General features: G+C 39.4%; 1 protein-coding gene across 1 annotated transcript in view; it reads right to left on the bottom strand.

The window, feature by feature from the left end:
• si:dkey-13n15.2 (protein transport protein Sec24C) overlaps positions 1-12214 on the bottom strand; it is a 92777-nt gene that overhangs the window by 36636 nt on the left and 43927 nt on the right. Inside the window, exons 10-11 of the mRNA XM_039768422.1 lie at positions 5145-5336; positions 4847-4940 (exon numbers count right to left, since the gene is read on the bottom strand). Coding sequence (XP_039624356.1) covers positions 4847-4940; positions 5145-5336 — 286 coding nt within the window. The remainder of the gene's footprint in view (positions 1-4846; positions 4941-5144; positions 5337-12214) is intronic.

Here is a 12214-nt window from a genome sequence, read left to right as displayed (position 1 = left end):
GTATATTGGATGTACTATAATACACCAGTGTTAATTCTGTTAAACCTCAGTGGGATTATGTCAGTTAATCAAATTTCTTCACTAAAACAGGTTTACCTGAATCCTCATATAAACCCTCTGCTTGTGATCTTGGCCCAGTCCCAACAGGCTTTCTCAAAGAAGTGTCCGATGTGTTAACTAACCATTTACGTGACATGGTTAATTGATCATTAGATACGAGGGACTTCCCAGATTCTCTAAAGAATGCAATTTTTAAACCACTTCTCAAAGAAAATAATCTACCATAAACTGCTCTGTCATTGACAACTTTAGGCCTATTTCTAACCTGGCTTTTTTAAATGAAACTCTAGAAAAGAAGCAGTTTTTCAGAAATTAGATGATTACTTGAAGAAACTTTTTATTTTTGATAAGTTTCTTTCAGGTTAAAATAGTAAATGATTTGAGAGTTAAATCTGACAGAGGTAACATCCATCCATCCATCCATTATCCACCCCGCTATATCCTAACTACAGGGTCACTACAGGGTCACGGGGGTCTGCTGGAACCAATCCCAGCCAACACAGGGCACAAGGCAGGAAACAAACCCCGGGCAGGGCACCAGCCCACTGCAGCAGAGGTAACATATCTATTCATGTTTTCTTTGACCTGAGTGCAGCATTTGACACCATAGACCACAACATTCTCATAAACCACCCTAGACGATGGGTGGGCATCTCTGGTAGTGTCTTAAACTAGTTGTCAGTCCTAAACAACAGGAAAAGAAATTGTTGTTATTTTTGATGGTTATAGTTTGAGGATCTACGATATTGTGTGTGGTGTACCACAAGGATCTACAGTAATCCCTCCTCGATCGCGGGGGTTGCGTTCCAGAACCCCCCGATAGACGAAAATCCTCGAAGTAGAAACCATATGTTTGTGTAGTCATTTTTATATATTTTAAGCCCTTATAAACTCTCCCACACTGTTAACATTATTAGAGCCCTCTAGACATGAAATAACACCCTTTAGTCAAAAGTTTAAACTGTCCTCCATGACAAGACAGAGATGACAGTTCTTTCTCACAATTAAAAGAATGCAAATAGATCTTCTTCTCTTCAGGAGCAGAGAATTTCAGAGAGAGAGAGAGAGAGAGAGAGCGCTCGCAAAGAAAAGCAAACAATCAAAAAAATCAATACTTGTGCTTTTAAGTTTGCCTCGGCGTTAGTATCTTCTAAGCAAACAGCCTCTGTGCAAACAGCCCCTCTGCTCACATCTCCTTCGTCAGGCGAGAGAACGTCAGAGAGAGAGAGCGAGATTAAAGCAACAATCAAAAAATCAATACGTGTGCTTTTGTGCTTTTAAATATGCCGAGCACCGCAATAAAGCGGCATTTTTTTAGAGGAGCGTCAGTATCTTTTAAGCAAACAGCCCCTGTGCAAACAGCCCCTCCGTCAGGCGCAGAGAATGTCAGAGAGGGTGAGATAGAGGCAGAGACAAGCAAACAATCAAGCTCCGCGCGGGATGCATATCTTATAGCATTGAGGAGTTTTAGTTAATATGTAATACATGCTCTGATTGGGTAGCTTCTAAGCCATCCGCCAATAGCGTCCCTTGTATGAAATCAACAGGGCAAACAAACTGAGGAAGCGTGTAGCATAAATTAAAAGACGCACTGTCTGCAGAAATCCGCGAACCAGCGAAAAATCTGTGATATATATTTAGATGTGCTTAGATTTAAAATCCGCGATAGAGTGAAACCGCGAAAGTCAAAGTGCGATATAGCGAGGGATTACTGTATTCTGGTCCTGATGTTATTTTGCACAGTGGAAGTCTTTGAACTGAGATAATCTGTCATCTGAGTACATGGCATTTTGCTTGGCTACAAGAATAGGATTTGCACTGTCGATGGGTGCTGCATAGCGGTGACGCCGTGCAGGTAAACGGGGGGTGCCAGAGAGAGAACTCAGATGACGTCACCAAGAAGTGCTGCACTCACAGTGTTTAACAATGGTCTCTACACACTTGACTCCTATTCACTCACACTGCAAAGAGATCACTTCTGAGTCAGGCGGGTTCACGACCTACTACCAGCAGTTCACCACAGTGCAAATCTGAGATGCATTCATGATGTGATTCCATGACAATTCACTACACTTTAGCAGTTTACAATAAAAGGTAAAAATACCAGCTTATTTTAATGCAAGAACTATATTTTATTATTAATGGTATGATATATTTGGAAATTGTGGAAGAATAATTTTAGGGTAACAGAATTCATCTTAAAGAAATAGCAAAAAGGGCTAATACATGTCAGAAATATGTTCAGGCATATCAGGAAACCAGAGAAAGGTCAAGTGAACAACAAAGACAAGAACGTACCAGGAGCAGGTTGATGTAATACACTAAATGTATGATTAGGAGATCAGCAGATGTGCTCTAAACAATAAAACTGGACAGTTGTCACATGCACTGAAATTTTAAAGGTACTATCTGAACTATGAGATATTGAAGAACAAGGACACAATGGAGAAAGACTTTAATTTAGGCTGGTTGTGCTCTATGCTAAACACCTGATGTCTTTTAACCAATCAAATCGGCACTGTTATGTAAATTCAGCTATTATTAAGTATGAGCTTCTGCTTTTATTCTCTGCTCATTCTGACCCTGCTGTAACAGACTGCTTTTGAAGAATGCTCCATCTAAGGCATTTTGCCGAGGAGTAATTAAAAGATACAATGAACAGCTTTTCTCCTGCCTGATTACTGATTTGTCCTGTTAGGAGGAAAGTTTCTTCCTTTAATTACAATATTGATTTCTAACAAAAAATATAAATGAAACTTTGTGAAGGGACACATAAGTGTGAATTTGTAATATACAAAAAAAGTAAAGGTTATTCCCATACTGGAAAAAGTAGCTGAAACATTTGGTCTCTAACCTTCTTTTCTGTTTTTGTTCTTGAATATAAGTTGACATTAGATTTTTACTATAAGAAAAGTAAGGAGTACATCAAGTAGGCTAATTTGGGTGTTCTATTAAATAAAGTGAAATTAGGTACAACACCTAAAAAAAGTATTCACTCCTTGGAAGTTCTCACATTTTATTGTTAATCCTTCTTAATTAATTCTCTGTGGATTTAATTTGGCATTTTTGTCATTGATTAACAGAAAAAGACTCTTTAATGTCAAAGGCAAAACAGCTATCTGCAAAGTAATCTAAATTAATTACAAATATCCATCCATCCATCCATCCATTTTCTAACCCACTGAATCCAAATACAGGGTCACGGGGGTCTGCTGGAGTCAATCCCAGCCAACACAGGGCACAAGGCAGGAACCAGTCCTGGGCAGGGTGCCAACCCACTGCAGGACACACACAAACACACCCACACACCAAGCACACACTAGGGCCAATTTAGAATCGCCAATCCACCTAACCTGCATGTCTTTGGAATGTGGGAGGAAACCGGAGCACCCGGTAATTACAAATATAAACTACAAAATATCTGATCAAATATCTGATATGAAGTAGCCACCCCTTTAATATGACACACCTAAATGATCAGTTGGGCGGCCTTTTGGTTTGAAAAGTAACAGAATTAGTTCAATGGAGATCACCTGTCAGTACTGTCACAAAGTTCCAATTGATGCACCTTATCTGAAAGGTCCACTTGTGGTCAGTCACTATGGAGGGCTAACCTACAGAATGAAGGGAAAATCCCCATGAAAAGGGGATTGAAAAGCACATGTGAGGAGATGGAGACAAGAAAATGCGCTTTGGAGTCCAGTAAAATCATTAAGAAACTAGGAAACATGTAGAAACGTCTGGTCCTCCCAAGATGAAGGTTCCAGGCCCAGCAATATGTGAGTGCCGCTATGCATCATTCTTTGTCTCACGTAATCATCTGCAATTTGCCTCACGCTCAACAGATGTCACTGCTCTTCTCTTAATTTAATAATACACAAAAAATAATTAAAACAACAAGGTTAATATCCTGAAGTGACTGAGTCAGAGTCCAGATCTCAATTTAATTGAACATTTGTGGCTGGACATGTTCATCATGCAACCTGACACAGTTTCAGCAGTTATGTAAAGAAGAATGAGGAAAAGTGCAGTGTGAAAGAGACAGATACTGATAGAGACCTCTGCAAACAGACTCGAGGCTTTCATGACTGTCAAAGGAGCACCTGCTAAATACTGTCTTGAAGGGAGTGAATACTTGTGCAATCAGTTATTTAGTGTTTTATCATTTTTGGTTAATCTATAATAATAGAATGTTAAAACTTCCAAGGTGTTGAAGAAATGCTATTGGGGCTTCTTTAAATCAATGGCAATATGGCCACAAAATGCCTCACTGTGACTGTGACTAAAAAGTTAGAAATATGCTTTCTTTTATTTTTTTTTCCTTTTTATTCATTCTGGTGTGTGTTCAGACCATAGTGTGTGTGTGTCTATCTATCTATCTATCTATCTATCTATCTATCTATCTATCTATCTATCTATCTATCTATCTATCTATCTATCTATCAGCACTGTATTAACTATACATTCTTGTTGGATACTGGTGAAGTATTGCAGGTTAGTCAGACATGCAAACAAGAATTCTAATGTCTAAATATGTGACAGTACTACTACTATTACTACTACTACTGTTCACTTAAGTTTACTGTTCATTTAAGTTCACTGATTAAGAATTTGCTGTAATACAAACCTATAGCCTTTCCATAAAAAGGTGCTATTTCAAATAAATGCTGTTTCTTTGTTTACATCATAGGAGAAGGATAAAGATTCACTTTTAAAATATGTCTTATTTAACAGTGGTACCAAAGCAGATGGTTGAGGAGGTCAGTCCTGACAAGTGTGTTCCTACCTTCAGCATCAGTAAGCCAGCCTGTATAACAGGCTCCAAGACTACTTCGGATTCCTCCGTCCCCACAAATATTTCAGGGATTTTATCCAGGAGACTAAAAAAAGTACAAAAAAAAACTTACATTCATAGTGAAATTATCCCCTTTTTTTTTACAATTGGAAAATTCTGTTCTAGGTGCCTAAAGGAACTAGATCAATCAGTTTTTTCAATTTTTTTCTCGTGGCAAATAAACTACGAATCACTTAAAGTCAGAGAGATATTTTACATGGCAGAGAAACTGTATCTGAGAGGGGCCTACCTGTCAATAGCATCTCGACATTTGTCGACATGTACCAGCAACCCTTCCACCAGGGGCAGCTCCAGGTCTTCCAGATCACTGATCACCAGCATGTGTGGCTGGCATTGGCTGGGGTTGAGGCTGTACAAGTGAAGAGCTCTGTCATAGGTCACAAACCCCACCCTCACTGCAGAATCTTCCGTTCCAGCATCCCTTAGGGGAATCATGAAAACAGAATCCATGACATATCTGGTAGACAAAGTTTGACTTTTGGGCAGGTTTCAATTTTTTGTTATTTCAATTATTTCAATTGCCACCTCAGCATTTTCAAAACCACATACATATCACATGAGGACCCTTCTTGCTTTAGTGCTCCACTGTTTACCTAATCAGGAGAGAATGCCATATTAGCAATGGTAGCTTTGAGTAAGATAAGTAATCAGGAACTACAAATGGCTAACAGTTGCACTGCACGCTGCACTCATACTGTATCTCAATCTGACTTGGACACAATTCTTTACCTCTTCCTCTCACATCCTAAACATGTGTGCATCAGATTAGACTTTAAATTGGTTCAGCCTGAGTCTACCCTGCAATTAACTGATGCCCTTTGTATGATTGGTTTCTGTTTCCTTACTGTGTACCAGATGGTGCTGGGATATTTGACTCCTTGAATCCCTAAAAATTAATTTAGTGATTCTATAAATTGATGGATGAATGGACATGTGATCACATGATACAATATTAATATATGAAAACAGGAGGGAAAGATCGCTGTGGTGTCACTGGACTGGATTTCTTTTCTTTTGTTACCAAGGCACCAGCTGACATTATCTACATGAGGTGGAACTGGGAGGAGGTTCCTCTAACTCCTCTATTCTTAATTGAGAGTAGGGGGGCACAATTGAAAACTTGTTAAGGGTAAAATTCAATGTTAGAAAGTTTTTTTCCTTTTCACACAAAGAACCATAGGCACTCCCAATAAATTAGCAGGCAGCGTGGTAAAGAGTATGACTTTAGGGACCTTCAAAACTCCACTAGATGTTGTTTTGGAGAGCCTAGGTGATTAGTTAACCTGTTGGGCTTAATGGCCTGTTCTCATGAACATTGTTCTACTATACATACAGTATAATGTACAGTAACTATACATGGAGAAACAAACAACAGTATAAAAATAAAAAAGGCATAGTAATGTAAATTATAACCCAAAGTTTACATTTAAAAGGTATAACATATTAAAAACAGCTTGTTTTAATGTTAGAAGTATCAAAAATAAGGCAAGTGAGTTGGAGTTGTATGTAGCAGAGCATAATCATGGTATTATAGCAGCCTGTGTGGATTTAGTATTTTGTAATAATTGAGGAATTGGAGAATTGAGGGGTTAGAGGTTCTCAGTGTTTTTCAAGAGTGCAGATGCAAAGACTAAAATTATAAAGTTTAACTTAGGTAAGGCATATTTGGAGCAGATGGGGCAAAGTCTAAGGAGGATAGATTGGGATAAGCTTTTAAGTGTGGAGACAGTCGAGGAGCAGTAGAAGAGGTTTAAGAATGTTTTACATGAAATGCAGGACAGGTACAAGCCTAAATTTGAAATTAATAGCATATTTCAAAAAAACTATGCAGTGGGTTAATAAATAGTTAAAAAAAAGCTGCAGAGGAAAAAGACTAATAACTTCAAAGTGAATCGTAAGGGCTCGTTTATACTTTACGCTCAGAACGCGTACACACGCGCATCATGGCTACCACCCATTCCCTGCATTCATTTGACGCGTCCTCTGAGCAGGTTATCTGAAATTAACGTGACGCATGCGCAAATTGCAGTACCAGCAAAAAGTCGGGGGGCGCAGTGTAATAAAAGTCGGAAGGTGATGTCAGAGTCTCTGTTTACTATCTACATGGGACAGAAAGCCGCTTTGCGGATCCTATGAGATCGATGTGTGCGCGTCGATGTTTGATGAATGGCTCGATGTGGTGAAGCAAAATGCCGACATAGAGATAAAGTCGTGGTGCTTTTATATTCAAGCGTCGCATATTCCTGATCGTAATGACACAATACATTTTAAAAGTCTCACATACCATCTCTTATGCCGTCTTTTTTTTTTTGCAACTTCACAACAGCAACATAATGTACAGCGCTGTATTTGAGCCACTGAGAAAAAAAAATGAAGGACATGGTGAAAACGTGTATTTTGTGATTAAAGTGGTGACACGTTGGCTGAGTGGTAACACTGTTGTCTCACAGGGAGTCATACCGCTGGTATTCCCTGCTGGGTTTCCACAGTGTGCTCCAGTTTTCTTCCAAAGATATGCAGATTTGGGGATTTGGTGCCGCTAAAATGACTCCAGATATGTGTGTGCTTGTATTCACCTTGCGATGAGCTGAGGCCACGTCCAGGGATTGTTTCTGCCTCATGCCCAATGCTTGCTGGAATGGACACACCCCTGGATTGATGGATTTAATCATTAAACATCCTTTTCAGAGATATTGCGGTAAGGTGTCATTGGAATTTAATGGGTGTTCCAGGCAATGCACAACACAGAGAAGCCGAACCTGTTCTCACCGTGATAATATCTCGCACTGCCACCTGCTAGATTCGTACAGATTTACGTAAAGTACACACGCAAGTATAAACAGTAAAATGCTTGCGTACCAGGAGTGTCCGCTGGAGCATGCATCGCGTTGCATGAAGTATAAACACGGCCTTAGGCATATGAGAATATGAGGACAACCATTAAGAAGGATATTAAGGAGGCTAAAAGACAGTTGGAGAGTAATATAGCAGATAAGGCGAAAGACAAACCAAAGAGATTCTTTCAGTATTTTAGTAGTAAAAGAACAGTCAAGGAGGAGGTGAAGTGCATCAGGAATAGTAAACAGGAACTAAAAGTTACATCACAAAGAGGTCATCACAAGTGAGGAAGTAGATAACCTCCCAGTGGTAAATTAGACTACTAAGGAGGTTATGAGTTATTTAGAAATTGTAGAAGGGGAAGGACTACTCAGATTAAATAGGCTGAAATCAAGCAAATCACCAGGACCAGGTAATATTTACCCTCAAGTTCTTAAGGAGGCTAGAAACTACATATAGAAACCCTTGACACATATTTTTAGAAAGTCACTGGGCACTGGGGAGATTGTGAAGGACTGGAAAATGGGAAAGCGGGACGACACACCAAAGAGCGATTGCCGCATCTGTGGAAGACTGCTTGTTTGTCGGCGAGGCAACTGCAGGTTTGCAGCACAACAGCATAGCACCGCAGAAACAACAACGAGCAGATCGAGATCATGCTATAAGCACCTGTCGCCAATGTGTGATGGAAAGAACATTATAAATGAAGGAAACAGTATAACCTGGCCAATGACTTAGCCCTGACCCTGCCCATTTGCGGTGTCTATGTATAGGAGAGTGGTAGATCCTGCTAAAATAAATAACTGCGCTGTTCCTTTTTCAAATTGAATAAAGCTGATTTTGCTAAAGGACTGAGACTCATCCTTGTTTTTGGGGTGCAAGACAGAGACTCACGTGACACAATATAAATGATTTGGATAGGAATATAAGTAAAAAACTTGTTAAGTTTGCCATACATACCAAGATAGGTGGATTGGCAAATAATCTGGAATCCATTAAATCATTACAGAAGCACTTGGTCATCATACAGGTTTGTAGCAGATTAAATTTAATGTCAGTAAATGTAAAGTATTACACATAGGAAGTAAAAAGGTTAGGACTTGAATACACAATGGAATGTCTGAAAATCGAGAATATGCATTACTTAGATACCATTAAGAATTCTAACAAAACGTTAGATTATATAGCGCCCTGATGTGTGGAGTACAAGTACAAGGCTCTGCTCAAGCTTTATAACACACTGGTGAGGCCTCATCTGGAGTACTGTGTGCAGTTTTGGTCTCCAGGCTACTAAAAGGACATAGAAGCATTAGAAAAAGTCCAGAGAAGAGCAACTAGGCTGATTCCAGGGCTACAGGGTTTGAATTATGAAGAAAGATTAAGAGAGCTGAGCCTTTTTAGTTTAAGTAAAAGAAGATTAAGAGGCGACATGACTGAAATGTTTAAAATTTATGAAGGGAATGAGTACAGTGGATCAAGACTGTTATTTTAAAATGAGTTCATCAAGGGGGACAGTTGGAAAATTTTAAAGGTAAAGTTTACACAAACATTAGGAAGTTTTTCTTTACACATAGAACTATAGCCATTCGGAATAAGCTATCAAGTAGTGTGATAGACAGTAGGACTTTAGGGACTCTCAGAACTCGACTTGATGTTTTTTGTTGAGCTGAATGGCCTGTTCTCATCTAGATAGTTCCAATGTTGTAATTTATTTATATATAGCTGAGCTTAGATAGATAGATAGATAGATAGATAGATAGATAGATAGATAGATAGATAGATAGATAGATAGATAGATAGATAGATAGATAGATAGATAGATAGATAGATAGATAGATAGATATTAATCGTTAAGGGGAAATTCACATACTCCAACAGCAGCATACTGATAAAAACAATATTAATTAAAGAGCAATAAAAAAGGAGTGCAAGTTAAAAAATGCAAGGTGGAGAATGCAAGGCAGGTATAACAGTCTATAATCTTGTATAGTGTTAACATTTACATGGGGGAGGAATTGAAGAGTCGCATATTGTGGAGGAGGAACAATCTCCTCAGTCTGTCAGTGGAGCAGGACGGTGACAGCAGTCTGTCGCTGAAGCTGCTCCTTTGTCTGGAGATGATCCTGTTTAGTGGATGCAGTGGATTCTCCATGACTGAGAGGGGCCTGCTCAGCGCCCGTCGCTCTGCCACGGATGTCAAACTGTCCAGCTCCGTGCATACAATAGAGCCTGCCTTCCTCACCAGTTAGTCCAGGCGTGAGGCGTCCCTCTTCTTTATGTTGCCTCCCCAGCACACCACCGCATTGAAGAGGGTGCTCGCCACAACTGTCTGATAGAACATCTGCAGCATCTTATTGCAGATGTTGAAGTACGCCAACCTTCTAAGGAAGTACGTAAGTACTAAGTAGTCCTGTAAGAGTATACATGAGAGGATCTTCTATCCGTATTTTTTTTGGCTTGATTTACCAGTCTGGTCATCATGTAGCTAGGAATGATTTCTTCTGCTGTTATCATTCATAGTTGATGTCAAGCATGAATGCTCAGGCGACATCTTAAAATCTCTGAAAAGGCTGGCAATTCCACCCCAAGTAGAGGAGGGGTGCTGTCATTAACATTATCTCCTTTTCAATCACACTTCAGAGACTTGCCGACTGGATGACAGGCAACTTAGTTTCTGCTTCCTATAACAAAGCGCTGCCCCATCCGGCACTATAAAAATTAAGAAGTTGCCAGAAGTGGGTATTCATTCACGACCTGCATCTGAGGAAGACGGTGGTCAGATTCAGAAGCGACTTATTTTTTTACAGAGCGAAGCTGTATTTTTGCACCTGCATGTACACTTTCTTTTACCTTTATCCAACCTTCACAATTAAACAGGGTTAGTGGCTGTTACACTCAGCCTGTGTAGGATTACTGTGATTACAGTAAAACTGGAAGGAGTTTTCAGTATGTATTGGTATGTCCATCTTGTAAACATGTTTTTCTCTGTCTTTTTATCGACTACTGACGTTACTACTCTGTTTGAAGGCCAACTAGAAGGAGTTTATTTTATTTTCAGTATAGTTTAGATTAGTGCTATTGCTAAACTGCAACCGGGAAAGCACTTCTTCTGCCAATTCCATCTGTTACTGGACTTGGTACTGGGGTTAAGATGTAACTATATAGTGCCACCTACTTTTTTTATCACACCCTACTTAGGTGATAATTCTGATAAAGATGTAACTGGAGGAACTTCCCTGAGTTACTTATCATTCATTTTAGCTAATGTGTGACAATGACACGTTGCCACTCTTTTCAGTTTTAGTCAGAGCCGCCTCTCCCTATAAACACATCATGCACTGCTCGTGGGACCCGTGATCAAATGACCAATGGGAACATGCCTAATGATGTTATTACTGCTTTATGAATTTTCAAATTAACATCAATGACAAGTCACCTGTTGTGATAATTTTCCAGTAATGAGCAGAGAGACGGCTTCATGTCAATACCAGTCAGAAGCACAGAAAAGAAAAAAATGAAAGCATGAAGAAGCAGCTTGTGCTACATTTACAAGTGTGTTTTAGAAATCTAAAATTGTCAACTTCCAGTAAGATAGCTAATGTTACATCAAGTGGCACTAAACTAAAGTTAGCAGTTTACTGGAGTAACAATAATATTATAAGTAATAATTTTGATATAGAGTGTTTAACAGATATTATCTGATATTACAGTGCTTAGCTGACAAAACCTCTACACGTTTTTCAAGGCTGTTAACATTAGCTGGCATATGAGGGATGTTGCATTGAATATGTTTGTAAATTTCACCAACACACAGGCTCTTCTTATTTATTAGTTCATAATTAGTGGAACTGTAGAAAAGCACCATTTGAGCATCTCTGACATACAAAAAGAACAATCAGCTCAGATTAACTTCAGCTGTTGGTTAATTTTATTGGTGGTTAACCTTATTTATTTTATCAATGTCTTATTGCTATCTGCTGTCATTAGAAGGACAAAATGAAGTTTAGATATATACACTGTAATAGTGTAGGTGATGCATTCTCATGTTTTTTTTATATCAAAATATTCAGCTTCATTTTGACACTTGCAACCTGTAGGGGGCGCACCTGTACCGAAAACACCCAGACACAACCATGTCACAGGTTCAAGGAAAGATATTTGTATTAAACAAAAATACCTTTTACAGGTTTTTATCACTTGGTAAATCAGTCACAATTCCATTTCTTTCCTTTTCCACCTCCACTCGCCTTTGAGCAAGCCTGGTCCTCCTCCTTCAGACTCTGCCCTCAGATGAGGCAGAATGGCTACATTCCAACCTTAATACCTCTGGTGCAACAGCTGGAAGCACTCCAGGGTCCACTGGCCCCTGTAGCTCCCCCTAGCAGCACCTGAGAACCCCAACAGGGCTGACCAGCAAAGCTGCTACTTCCATACAGACCTGTGGGTGCCCAAACAGGAGTC

This window comes from Polypterus senegalus, chromosome 11, assembly GCF_016835505.1.
Source record: "Polypterus senegalus isolate Bchr_013 chromosome 11, ASM1683550v1, whole genome shotgun sequence".
Lineage (NCBI taxonomy): Eukaryota > Metazoa > Chordata > Cladistia > Polypteriformes > Polypteridae > Polypterus > Polypterus senegalus.
Note: the sequence above shows the minus strand (reverse complement) of the source record. Positions and strands in the feature narration are given on the sequence as shown.